Source organism: Odontesthes bonariensis, chromosome 20, assembly GCF_027942865.1.
Source record: "Odontesthes bonariensis isolate fOdoBon6 chromosome 20, fOdoBon6.hap1, whole genome shotgun sequence".
NCBI classification, from domain to species: Eukaryota; Metazoa; Chordata; class Actinopteri; order Atheriniformes; family Atherinopsidae; genus Odontesthes; species Odontesthes bonariensis.
In genome coordinates this window covers 1,546,510-1,559,989 of record NC_134525.1, presented here as the reverse complement: position 1 = coordinate 1,559,989, position 13,480 = coordinate 1,546,510, and the positions used below count along the sequence as shown (strand labels likewise).

The 13,480-nt window shown below is 49.2% G+C and overlaps 1 protein-coding gene across 1 annotated transcript in view; it reads left to right on the top strand.

The window, feature by feature from the left end:
• dnah5l (dynein, axonemal, heavy chain 5 like) overlaps positions 1-13,480 on the top strand; it is an 89,586-nt gene that overhangs the window by 19,579 nt on the left and 56,527 nt on the right. The window contains exons 26-40 of the mRNA XM_075452492.1: positions 59-162; positions 1,880-1,976; positions 2,046-2,126; positions 3,697-3,951; positions 6,405-6,554; positions 7,466-7,584; positions 7,653-7,789; positions 7,912-8,074; positions 8,146-8,257; positions 8,337-8,465; positions 9,260-9,459; positions 10,044-10,197; positions 11,775-11,885; positions 12,617-12,772; positions 12,844-12,972. Of these exons, the coding sequence (XP_075308607.1) occupies positions 59-162; positions 1,880-1,976; positions 2,046-2,126; positions 3,697-3,951; positions 6,405-6,554; positions 7,466-7,584; positions 7,653-7,789; positions 7,912-8,074; positions 8,146-8,257; positions 8,337-8,465; positions 9,260-9,459; positions 10,044-10,197; positions 11,775-11,885; positions 12,617-12,772; positions 12,844-12,972 (2,097 nt within the window). The remainder of the gene's footprint in view (positions 1-58; positions 163-1,879; positions 1,977-2,045; positions 2,127-3,696; positions 3,952-6,404; positions 6,555-7,465; positions 7,585-7,652; positions 7,790-7,911; positions 8,075-8,145; positions 8,258-8,336; positions 8,466-9,259; positions 9,460-10,043; positions 10,198-11,774; positions 11,886-12,616; positions 12,773-12,843; positions 12,973-13,480) is intronic.

The following is a 13,480-nucleotide window of genomic DNA, read 5'->3' as shown; positions in this document are numbered from 1 at the left end:
TGTAGTATGCAGTATGTAGTATGCGGTTTGAAACACAGCCTGTCTCTCTGTCCGTCAGGTGGAACAGGCGGCGGTTCGTGATGCTGGAGACGAGGTCCGGGTGAAGCTGCCGGTGCTGCGACCTCTGGACAGACAGCTGGCCGAACACAAAGACGTCTCCAAGTCAGTCAGTCCTCACACTTCCAGCATTCAACCCTGCAGCAGGGCAACGGCTCTCATAAAGCTGGTGCTGAAATGCTTTAGAATCGACACAATATGAAACCCTGAAACAGTCCTAACGTGTGTAAAACCCTCGTATTCAACCAGGAGGTGAAAGAAGGTATGACATAAAAGCCTGTAGAGCAGAGATTAGGCAGGAGGAGACTTTAAAGCTGCCTTTTAACCCAGAACTGAACTATAAAAAACAAAAACTAAGAACAAAACGATCCAAACGGTGAAAACTTGTGTGGAACCTTTGATTCGAAGCGCTGTTCCGAGGCAAGAAGTCATGTGACTGTTCCATATCACGTTCATCACGCCACCAACTGTGATGAAGCCTCGGCTTTCTGCTGTGTTTTAGAATTTAAATTCATTAGAACACAAGTGAAAAACATGAAAGGAAAATGCATTTATACTAGGGCTAATTATTTAACGCTGATAAATATTTTATCGCGCGTTAGCGCAGGTTTTATTATTGTAAAAGTCTGTTGCTCACAGGCTTTTATTTTGTAAAAGTCTATTGCTGACATGCTTTTATTTTGTAAAAGTCTGTTGCTCATAGGCTTTTATTTTGTAAAAGTCTGTTGCTGACATGCTTTTATTCTGTAAAAGTCTGTTGCTCACAGGCTTTTATTCTGTAAAAGTCTGTTGCTCACAGGCTTTTATTCTGTAAAAGTCTGTTGCTGACATGCTTTTATTTTGTAAAAGTCTGTTGCTCACAGGCTTTTATTCTGTAAAAGTCTGTTGCTCACAGGCTTTTATTCTGTAAAAGTCTTTTGCTGACATGCTTTTATTTTGTAAAAGTCTGTTGCTCACAGGCTTTTATTTTGTAAAAGTCTGTTGCTCACAGGCTTTTATTCTGTAAAAGTCTGTTGCTGTCTGCTGTGGAACAGGAAAAGAAAGTAATCGGCGGATCCACCAAACATGGAGAAGGGTACGGAGCTTTTACTCGGCCATTTTCATGTTAAAGTTCTTCCAGACGGCGGAGTCGACAGAACCAAAGTCATCTGTAAACACTGCCAAGTTGAATTGTCTTCTCAGCGTAGTAGTTCCAGTCTAAAATATCACTTAAAGGCAAAACACACAACTGATAGCAGCAAGTCATTCAAGGAAACAGACAGTGGAGCGAGGCTTCTACATAAAAACTACAGAAAGATGCTGATGTTAAAAGTGTGTTTGCACAACAAATGTTATGGCACTTTCATTCATATGGCAGCACATTTAAAATAAAGCTAAATGCTAAAAGCTATACGCTACTTTTGGATTCATTTTTGGATTCTGCGTACAAATGCGATTAATCGTGATTAATCAGGGAAATCATGCGATTAATTAGATTAAACATTTTAATCGTTGTCCAGCCCTAATATATACTTTACATGTAAATGATTATTCCCAGACATGCTTAAGACTTTTAAAAGCTCTTCTAACTGCAGTCCAAGTCCTTTTCAGAAGTAAATAAGTTTGTCTGAAGTAGAAAAAGTGTGCTTGAACTGACCTTCCTGTTGCTGTAGGAGGTACTTACTAACATCATCCAGAATCCTTAGAGCAGAAGCTCTGATGGCGTTGATGTAACACCTAGAAAGTTCTACTTTTTTCCTGCTGCCTCTGACTGAACATCCTGCAGAAGCACTATGCAAACTTCTGCCGTCACCTTACTAAATGTTGTGCTTATCCGGAGCAGGTTGGTGATGCAGCTCGGCTCCATCGTGTCGTCTCTGAAAGCTCCAGCTGCTGAAACTCTGCATGAATTCAGCCGGTTTTCTGCTCTCTGGAACCAGGTCTGTGTGTGTGTGTGTTTAAAGTGGGTTGTTGTGGTCTCTGAGCTGCACTAACGGATGTATCCTCAGGACCCAGAGGAGCAGGTCCGGGCCTTCCTGCAGTCAGAACCCTCACTGACAGAGTTCAGCTCCCAGATCTGCTTCTACTCTGTGAGTCATGACATTTAGGAAGCTATTCTCCATTTCTAAACATCAGTATTATCATCTAACACTGATCAGCTATAGCATCACAGGTGGAGTGAGTCCAATTCAGAGCCCATTAAAATAAAGTGTCTTAGCTCAGGAAACCAACAGACTGAAACTCCAATCTCCAATCCTGAGCTGCACGAGGCGACTGTGGGGAGGAAAAACTCCCTTTGAACAGGAAGAAACCTCCATCAGAACCAGAACCAGGAAGGGCGGCCATCTTCCTGGACCAAAGGGGCCTGATAACTGAAGGCTCTGCCTCCCAAACTGGCAGCTGGTTCCACAGAGAGGGGCCTGATAACCGAAGGCTCTGCCTCCCAAACTGGCAGCCGGTTCCACAGAGAGGGGCCTGATAACTGAAGGCTCTGCCTCCCAAACTGGCAGCTGATTCCACAGAGAGGGGCCTGATAACTGAAGGCTCTGCCTCCCAAACTGGCAGCTGGTTCCACAGAGAGGGGCCTGATAACTGAAGGCTCTGCCTCCCAAACTGGCAGCTGATTCCACAGAGAGGGGCCTGATAACTGAAGGCTCTGCCTCCCAAACTGGCAGCTGGTTCCACAGAGAGGGGCCTGATAACTGAAGGCTCTGCCTCCCAAACTGGCAGCTGGTTCCACAGAGAGGGGCCTGATAACTGAAGGCTCTGCCTCCCAAACTGGCAGCTGGTTCCACAGAGAGGGGCCTGATAACTGAAGGCTCTGCCTCCAAAACTGGCAGCTGGTTCCACAGAGAGGGGCCTGATAACTGAAGGCTCTGCCTCCCAAACTGGCAGCTGGTTCCACAGAGAGGGGCCTGATAACTGAAGGCTCTGCCTCCCAAACTGGCAGCTGGTTCCACAGAGAGGGGCCTGATAACTGAAGGCTCTGCCTCCCAAACTGGCAGCTGGTTCCACAGAGAGGGGCCTGATAACTGAAGGCTCTGCCTCCCAAACTGGCAGCTGGTTCCACAGAGAGGGGCCTGATAACTGAAGGCTCTGCCTCCAAAACTGGCAGCTGGTTCCACAGAGAGGGGCCTGATAACTGAAGGCTCTGCCTCCCAAACTGGCAGCTGGTTCCACAGAGAGGGGCCTGATAACTGAAGGCTCTGCCTCCCAAACTGGCAGCTGGTTCCACAGAGAGGGGCCTGATAACTGAAGGCTCTGCCTCCCAAACTGGCAGCTGGTTCCACAGAGAGGGGCCTGATAACTGAAGGCTCTGCCTCCAAAACTGGCAGCTGGTTCCACAGAGAGGGGCCTGATAACTGAAGGCTCTGCCTCCCAAACTGGCAGCTGGTTCCACAGAGAGGGGCCTGATAACTGAAGGCTCTGCCTCCCAAACTGGCAGCTGGTTCCACAGAGAGGGGCCTGATAACTGAAGGCTCTGCCTCCCAAACTGGCAGCTGGTTCCACAGAGAGGGGCCTGATAACTGAAGGCTCTGCCTCCCAAACTGGCAGCTGGTTCCTCAGAGAGGGGCCTGATAACTGATCATATGTTTCTGCTCTGACTTTATAAATGATGTCAGCTGTTGTTGCTGAGTTTTTACCCATGATGCTTTGCAGACGCTGGAGGAGCAGATTTCGGCGCTGCCGGCGTTCCGTGTGGTGGGTTCCATCCTGTTGGACAGCGAGCAGCTGAAGCTGGCGCTCACTCAGGAGTGTCGTCTCTGGAAACGAGCCTTGGGCGCCGCGCTCAACCGCCGAGCGTCGGCCGACATGAACGCCGTACTCTCATTCATGGACGGGCTGACCAAGCGCCTGCAGCGTCCAATCACAGACCTGGAGGATGTCCGAGCAGCCATGGCGGCGCTCAGAGAGGTCGGTCGGCGTCTGATTGGCTGCCTGTCCAGTTTATTCTTCATGTTCTCTCATTTTCTCATGAACTTCTTCCTTTCTTCCTCTTCTGGTGGTAGACTTTCCCTCTGACCTGGTTTTATTTCTGTCGTTGTTGACTTGCTGTTGACTTGCTGTTTACTTGTTGTTGACTTGTTGTTGACTTGTTGTTGACTTGCTGTTGACTTGTTATTGACTTGTTGTTGACTTGCTGTTGACTTGCTGTTGACTTGCTGTTCACTTGTTGTTGACTTGCTGTTGACTTGTTGTTGACTTGCTGTTGACTTGCTGTTGACTTGTTGTTGACTTGTTGTTGACTTGCTGTTCACTTGTTGTTGACTTGCTGTTGACTTGTTGTTGACTTGTTGTTGACTTGCTGTTGACTTGTTGTTGACTTGTTGTTGACTTGTTGTTGACTTGCTGTTGACTTGCTGTTGACTTGCTGTTCACTTGTTGTTGACTTGTTGTTGACTTGCTGTTGACTTGCTGTTGACTTGCTGTTCACTTGTTGTTGACTTGTTGTTGACTTGTTGTTGACTTGCTGTTGACTTGTTGTTGACTTGTTATTGACTTGTTGTTGACTTGCTGTTGACTTGCTGTTGACTTGTTGTTGACTTGTTGTTGACTTGTTGTTGACTTGCTGTTGACTTGCTGTTCACTTGTTGTTGACTTGTTGTTGACTTGTTGTTGACTTGCTGTTGACTTGCTGTTCACTTGTTGTTGACTTGTTGTTGACTTGTTGTTGACTTGCTGTTGACTTGTTATTGACTTGCTGTTGACTTGCTGTTGACTTGTTGTTGACTTGCTGTTGACTTGCTGTTGACTTGCTGTTGACTTGTTGTTGACTTGCTGTTGACTTGCTGTTGACTTGTTGTTGACTTGTTGTTGACTTGCTGTTGACTTGTTGTTGACTTGTTGTTGACTTGCTGTTGACTTGTTGTTGACTTGTTGTTGACTTGCTGTTGACTTGCTGTTGACTTGTTGTTGACTTGCTGTTGACTTGTTGTTGACTTGTTGTTGACTTGCTGTTGACTTGCTGTTGACTTGCTGTTGACTTGCTGTTGACTTGTTGTTGACTTGTTGTTGACTTGTTGTTGACTTGCTGTTGACTTGCTGTTGACTTGTTGTTGACTTGTTGTTGACTTGCTGTTGACTTGTTGTTGACTTGTCGTTGACTCACTGTTGACTCACTGTTGACTTGCTGTTGACTTGTTGTTGCCTTGTCGTTGACTTGTTGTTGACTCACTGTTGACTTGCTGTTGACTTGTCGTTGACTCACTGTTGACTCACTGTTGACTTGCTGTTGACTTGTTGTTGACTCACTGTTGACTTGCTGTTGACTTGTCGTTGACTCACTGTTGACTCACTGTTGACTTGCTGTTGACTTGCTGTTGACTTGTCGTTGACTCACTGTTGACTTGCTGTTGACTTGTTGTTGACTTGTCGTTGACTCACTGTTGACTTGCTGTTGACTTGTTGTTGACTTGTCGTTGACTCACTGTTGACTCGCTGTTGACTTGTTGTTGACTTGCTGTTGACTTGTTGTTGACTCACTGTTGACTTGCTGTTGACTTGTTGTTTACTTGCTGTTGACTTGTTGTTTACTTGTTGTTGACTTGTTGTTGACTTGCTGTTGACTTGCTGTTGACTTGTTGTTGACTCGCTGTTGACTTGCTGTTTACTTGTTGTTGCCTTGTCGTTGACTCACTGTTGACTTGCTGTTGACTTGCTGTTGACTTGTCGTTGACTCACTGTTGACTCACTGTTGACTTGTTGTTGACTTGTCGTTGACTTGCTGTTGACTTGTTGTTGCCTTGTCGTTGACTCGCTGTTGACTTGCTGTTGACTCGCTGTTTACTTGCTGTTGACTTGTTGTTGACTTGTTGTTGACTTGTCGTTGACTTGCTGTTGACTTGTTGTTGCCTTGTCGTTGACTCGCTGTTGACTTGCTGTTGACTCGCTGTTGACTCGCTGTTGACTTGCTGTTGACTTGTCGTTGACTCACTGTTGACTCACTGTTGACTTGTTGTTGACTTGTCGTTGACTTGCTGTTGACTTGTTGTTGCCTTGTCGTTGACTCACTGTTGACTCGCTGTTTACTTGCTGTTGACTTGTTGTTGACTTGTCGTTGACTCACTGTTGACTCACTGTTGACTCGCTGTTGACTTGCTGTTGACTTGCTGTTGACTTGTCGTTGACTCGCTGTTGACTCGCTGTTGACTTGCTGTTGACTTGTCGTTGACTCACTGTTGACTCACTGTTGACTTGTTGTTGACTTGTCGTTGACTTGTTGTTGCCTTGTCGTTGACTCACTGTTGACTCACTGTTGACTCGCTGTTTACTTGCTGTTGACTTGTTGTTGACTTGTTGTTTACTTGCTGTTGACTTGTTGTTGTAACCTCGCAGGTTAGAGTTCATCCGTCTGTTCTGTTTTTCAGCTCCGGGAGGCTGAGCTCCGTGTGGACGCCACCATCGGGCCGGTGGAGGAATCCTTTGCTCTGCTGCAGAAACACGAGCTGCTCTTCAACGACGGCAACGCAGAGCGCGTGGACGGCCTGGCGTACAGCTGGAGGAGCCTCGGCGCCCTGGTGAGTGGCGGGCGGGGCGTAGGCGGGGCGTAGGCGGGGCGTAGGCGGGGCGTAGGCGTGCGGGGCGGGTCGGGTCGTAGGGATAGTGTCCCAGCTGTGCAGAGCGGGTCGTAGGGGGATCGTAGGCGGGCTATAGGCAGGTCGTAGGCGGGTCGTAGGCGGGTCTTAGGCGGGCTTTAGGCGGGTCGTAGGGGGATCGTAGGCGGGTCGGGTCATAGGCGGGTCGTAGGGGGATCGTAGGCGGGCTATAGGCAGGTCGTAGGCGGGTCGTAGGCGGGTCTTAGGCTAGGCGGGTCGTAGGCGGGTCTTAAGCGGGCTTTAGGCGGGTCGTAGGGATCGTGTCCCAGCTGTGCAGAGCGGGTCGTAGGCGGGTCGTAGGCGGGCTATAGGCAGGTCGTAGGCAGGTCGTAGGCGGGTCGTAGGTGGGTCGTAGGCGGGTCTTAGGCTAGGCGGGTCTTAAGCGGGCTTTAGGCGGGTCGTAGGGATCGTGTCCCAGCTGTGCAGAGCGGGTCGTAGGCGGGTCGGGTCGTAGGCGGGTCTTAGGCAGGCTGTAGGCGGGTTTTAGGCGGGTCTTAGGCGGGTCGTAGGCGGGCTGTAGGTGGGTCATAGGCGGGCTGTAGGCGGGTCTTAGGCGGGCTGTAGGCGGGTCGTAGGCGGGCTGTAGGCGGGTCGTAGGCGGGCTGTAGGCGGGTCGTAGGCGGGCTGTAGGCGGGTCGTAGGTGGGTCGTAGGTGGGTCGTAGGCGGGCGGATCGTAGGCGGGTCGTAGGCGGGCTGTAGGCGGGTCGTAGGTGGGTCGTAGGCGGGCGGATCGTAGGCGGGTCGTAGGCGGGCGGATCGTAGGCGGGTCGTAGGGGGTCGTAGGCATCGTGTCCTGGCGGTGCAGAGCAGCTGTGTCTTTGCTGTGCTTCAGGTGCTCCAGAACCAGAACGCTCTGCTGAAAGCTGAGCCCAGCATGAAGGCCGACCTGCTGGCTGCGGTGCAGAGCCTCCGGAGCTGCGTTCAGAATTTCTGCACCGACTACGACCGCAGGTGAACACCAGGAAGAGGTGGGTCGGGGGGGCGGGGCATGTGCAGACAGTAAACCTGAGTGTGTGCAGGGGCCCCGGCGTGGAGGGTGTGGATCCAGCCGAGGCCAAAGAGAGGCTACAGAGCTTTCAGGCTGAGTTTGACCAGCTGTGGAGGAAGTACCTGAGCTGCTCTGGAGGAGAGGAGCTGTTTGGGCTGACCGTCAACGGTACGACTGACCCCATGGCTTCTGTTTCACCCCCTCCCTAAAGCTGCCGTTCCTAAAGCTGCCGTTCCTAAAGCTGCCCTCCCTAAAACTGCCGTTCTTAAAGCTGCAGTTCCTCCCTGCAGAGTACCCGGAGCTGCAGAGGATCAGAAGGGAGCTCTCTCTGCTATCCAAGCTCTACTCTTTGCACACTTCGGTCACTGACAGCGTGGCCGGATACTACGACATCTCGTGGGCGGACCTCGACATCGAGAAGATGAACACGGAGCTGCAGGAGTTCCAGAACAGGTGGAGCAGGAGGGTGGGGCTCCACGAACATTCAGTTAAATTAAGATTCTGAAACATTTCCTGTTTTTCAGGATCAGGAAACTCCCAAAAGCTCTGAAGGAGCGGCAGGCCTTCAGAGACCTGAAGAAAACCACCGACGACTTCACGGAGACGTGTCCTCTGCTCCACATGATGGCCAATCAGGTGCCAGCTCCGCCCGGCTCATTTTCTGTGCTGCGTAGAGGAAGCGATCAGTCATCAGTACTCTGACCTTGTTGTTCAGGCGATGCTGCGCAGACACTGGGAGCGTCTCAGTGATCTGACCGCTCACAGCTTCCAGGTGGAGTCGGAGAGCTTCTCCCTGAGGAACATCATGGAGGCTCCGCTGCTGCAGCACAGAGAGGAGGTGGAGGTGATGAAGCCGACCGTGAATCATGTTCAGATGCAGAGAGGCTGATGTTTGTCTGAGCAGCAGAACCAGGTCCCCTTCTGGCTATAAACAGCTGATCCATCAGTGGTTAGGATGTGTTAAAACTAGGACTGGGCGAGTTAACTCGTTATTATTACGTTAACTTGTTAATTATTTAAAACCAATAAATATTTTATTGCCCATTAACGCAGGTTTTATTATTTATTTTATTTTGTAAAAGTCTGTCGCTCACAGGCTTTTATTTTGTAAAAGTCTGTTGCTGTCTGCTGTGGAACAGGAAAAGAAAGTAATCTTTGGATCCACCAAACATGGAGAAGGGTACGGAACTTTTACTCGGCCATTTTCATTTTAAAGTTCTTCCAGACGGCGGAGTCGACAGAACCAAAGTCATCTGTAAACACTGCCAAGTTGAATTGTCTTCTCAGCGTAGTAGTTCCAGTCTAAAATATCACTTAAAGGCAAAACACACAACTGATAGCAGCAAGTCATTCAAGGAAACAGACAGTGGAGCGAGGCTTCTACATAAAAACTACAGAAAGATGCTGATGTTAAAAGTGTGTTTGCACAACAAATGTTATGGCACTTTCATTCATATGGCAGCACATTTAAAATAAAGCTAAATGCTAAAAGCTATACGCTACTTTTGGATTCATTTTTGGATTCTGCGTACAAATGCGATTAATCGTGATTAATCAGGGAAATCATGTGATTAATTAGATTAAACATTTTAATCGTTGCCCAGCCCTAGTTAAAAAGCTTCATCCTCTGTGGATCAGGACGTTTGCATCGGCGCCATGAAGGAACGCGACATCGAAGCCAAGCTGAAGGACGTGGCGGCCGAATGGAGCGCTCAGACGCTCAGCTTCGCCCCCTTCAGGAGCCGAGGGGAACTGCTGCTGAGAGGCGCCGAGACCGCCGAGAGAATCTGCGCGATGGAGGACAGTCTGATGGTGCTGACGGCGCTGCTGAGCAACAGGTGGGCGAGGAAAAGGGGGATGAAGACGGAAGAGAGGAATGAGCGGGCTGGGAAGGAAGGATTAAAGAAAAGGGAACAAAGGGAAGAAGGATAGCTGGAAGGAGAGGAAGAAAGGAGCTTTGAGAGTGAATGAAGAATGGGAGAGAAAGGAGGGCGAAGGGTGGGAGTGATAGAAAGAAGGGAAGAAAAAATGAAAACAAAAGCTTGAAAGCAAAAAAGAAAGTAAAGAAAGAAGTGATCTGGAAATAAAGGAAGGAAGGAATATACAACAAGGTAAGGAAGAAGAGTCAGGAAAGGAGGGAAACTTTAGTAAAAGAAAGACGAATGGAGCAGGCGGGGAAAAGAAAGGAAGAGGTGAGCTGGGATGGAGGAGGAAGTGAAGAGTGGGACTAAGGACAGAGGAAGCATGGAAGGGTGGAGGAAGAATCTACCTTGGAGGAGGGCATAAAGAGCAGAGGGATGAGAAACAGGAAGCTGTGAAGAGTGAAAGCAACAAGCAATGAATGGAGGGATGGAGGCTGCAGGTTGGGTGGAGGCTGCAGGTGGGTGGATGCTGAGGCTGTCTGTGCTTCCTCCACCTGCAGGTACAACGCTCCCTTCAAGGCCTCCATCCAGCTGTGGGTCCAGAAGCTCTCCAACACCTCTGAGACCATCGAGAAGTGGCTGTCGGTCCAGAACCTCTGGATCTACCTGGAGGCCGTGTTTGTGGGCGGAGACATCGCCAAGCAGCTGCCTCAGGTCAGGCTGGGAGTGGTTAGCGTTAGCATTAGCTCAGGCCAGACTGAGAGTGGTTAGCGTTAGCATTAGCTCAGGTCAGGCTGGGAGTGGTTAGAGTTAGCATTAGCTCAGGTCAGGCTGGGAGTGGTTAGCGTTAGCATTAGCTCAGGTCAGGCTGGGAGTGGTTAGCATTAGCTCAGGCTGGGAGTGGTTAGCGTTAGCATTAGCTCAGGCCAGACTGAGAGTGGTTAGTGTTAGCATTAGCTCAGGTCAGGCTGGGAGTGGTTAGCATTAGCATTAGCTCAGGCCAGACTGAGAGTGGTTAGCGTTATCATTAGCTCAGGTCAGGCTGGGAGTGGTTAGCGTTAGCATTAGCTCAGGTCAGGCTGAGAGTGGTTAGCGTTATCATTAGCTCAGGTCAGGCTGGGAGTGGTTAGCGTTAGCATTAGCTCAGGTCAGGCTGAGAGTGGTTAGCGTTAGCAATAGCTCAGGCCAGACTGAGAGTGGTTACCGTTATCATTAGCTCAGGTCAGGCTGAGAGTGGTTAGCGTTAGCATTAGCTCAGGCCAGACTGAGAGTGGTTAGAGTTAGCATTAGCTCAGGTCAAACAGAGTGGTTAGAGTTAGCATTAGCTCAGGTCAGGCTGGGAGTGGTTAGCGTTAGCATTAGCTCAGGTCAGGCTGGGAGTGGTTAGCGTTAGCATTAGCTCAGGTCAGGCTGGGAGTGGTTAGAGTTAGCATAAGCTCAGGTCAAACAGAGTGGTTAGCGTTAGCATTAGCTCAGGTCAGGCTGGGAGTGGTTAGCGTTAGCATTAGCTCAGGTCAGGCTGGGAGTGGTTAGCGTTAGCATTAGCTCAGGTCAGGCTGGGAGTGGTTAGCGTTAGCATTAGCTCAGGTCAGACTAAGGCTGTGTTCCAAACCGCATACTTCTTTCTGAGTTAGTAAGCGAGTTTGAGTCAGCAGAAGTTCCCGGATGCATACTAGATTCTCCTAAATGTTGGGTATGCATCATGAGGTTACTACTCATACTCAAACTACCCAAGATGCAACGTAACGTGACGTCGCCGATCGTCATTTCCTGTCAAAACGGCAGTTTCAAGCTAGCTACAACGAGGGTAGGTTCACTTCCTGTTTTCAAAACAAAAGCACCAATTGTATGGTAATGGCCTTCCCTATGATAAAAGGCAACGGGTATTTTATTTTGTGAAAATAACCGGAAGTGCGTTGCTCACTGCGGCTAGCTTTAGTAGCGCCGAATTCGTGGGAACAAAATTGTAAACAGCCGGTATTTTGTCAGGTTTTCAACACGTTGGGGATCTAAACGACTACTTTCTCACCTGAAAATGTTTCAAATGTTGCTAAAGTTTACAGAGTTTAGAGCTTAAGCGAAATCAGCTTCAGGCCGGCTGATTTCGGCTCGGGCAGGAGCCAAATGCATTGTGGGTAAACGCTCTGCATACTGTCTGATCGATCAGTATGTAGTATGGAAGTATGTAGTATGCAGTTTCAAACACAGCCTCAGAGTGGTTAGCGTTAGCATTAGCTCGCCTGTCATGTGATGAACCGGTTAAATATGAAATCCGTCTGCTGCTCCTCCAGGAGGCCAAACGTTTCCAGAACATCGACAAGTCGTGGCAGAAGATCATGCAGCGGGCCCACGAGGTTCCCAACGTGGTGCAGTGCTGCGTGGGAGATGAGACGCTCAGTCAGGTGCGGCCCTCGTCCCTCCAGCTCTCCGCCTGCTTTCTGCACCTGAATCCTTAAAGGGACAGTTCGCCTCTTCTGACATGAAGCTGTGTAACATCCCATATCAGCAACATCATTTCTGAACATCTTCTTACCCCCTGCTGCGTCCTGTGAGCAGAGTTCCAGCCTCGTTTTGGTGTTGCTGAAGGTAGTCCGGCTAGTTGGCTGGGGTTTAAAAAATAAAGCGTTTTGCTTCTCAGAACAATATGCGTTCAACAGAGTAATACATTTGCATCACAAAATGGTTCTCCAGGAAAAAGTCAGACCTCACAATCTCTTGGCCCTATTTTCTCTCCCTTCGTATCACTGCCGCCTGCCGCCTGCCGCGCCTGTTACGGTGTTTGCTGCTCGGTCTGCACGGTCTACACAGCACGTAAAGGAAAGGAAAGGAAAGGAAAGGAAACAAAAGGAAAGGAAAGTCTGACTTTTTCCTGGAGAACCATTTTGTGATGCAAATGTATTACTCTGTTGAACGCATATTGTTCTGAGAAGCAAAACTCTTTATTTTTTAAACCCCAGCCAACTAGCCGGACTACCTTCATCAACACCAAAACGAGGCTGGAACTCTGCTCACAGGACGCAGCAGGGGGTAAGAAGATGTTCAGAAATGATGTTGTTAGTATGGGATGTTACACAGCTTCATGTCAAAAGAGGCGAACTGTCCCTTTAACCTCTCCACCCTCCTCCACCTGCAGCTGCTGCCTCACCTGCTGGAGCAGCTGGAGCTCTGCCAGAAGTCTCTGTCCGGCTACCTGGAGAAGAAGCGCCTGGCGTTCCCTCGGTTCTTCTTCGTGTCCGACCCCGCCCTGCTGGAGATCCTGGGCCAGGCCTCGGACTCGCACACCGTGCAGGTGACCCGCCGCTCACACTGACCTGCTCGGGTTGAGTCCTCCTCCAGCTGAAACCGTCTCTCTGTCCACAGGCTCATCTGCTCAGTCTGTTCGACAACGTCAACAGAGTGGCTTTCAGCGAGAAAATCTACGACCTGATGGTCGGGTTTCAGTCTCAGGAAGGAGAAAGTGTGGAGCTGAGCCGGCCTGTCCTCGCTCAGGTAAACATACACCTGAGATTCCACCGTTAAATATTGGGTCCTGTTTTATCCAGCCTATGTGTTAATAACTTACCAAATGTCTGTTGAAATATAAAAATGCAACCATATGCTGACGACACTGTTTTATACTGTCATGCCAATTCCATTCAAGAAGCTGCTGCAATACTCTCAGGAGCCACGGTGCCGGTGTCCCATTGGCTCCAAAACTGTTATTTACATTTAAATAAATAAAAAAACAGTCTGTATGTTTTACTCCCGGCAGCCAACAGAGGGACAGCAACCATCAGTCATGGTGGATGGTTGATGTGGTTCAAAACTTTAAGTACCTCGGTGTAATCTGCGATTCCAATCTTAATTTTAAGCTTAAAAAAGTCACAATTAAATTTAATTGATCAAATTTCAAACATATAAGACCAGAGACGGGGACTCGAGTCGCTGTTTTGATGACTTGTGACTTGACAAAAAATGAAAGACTCGAGACTCGACTCGGACTTGGAAGTTAAAGTCT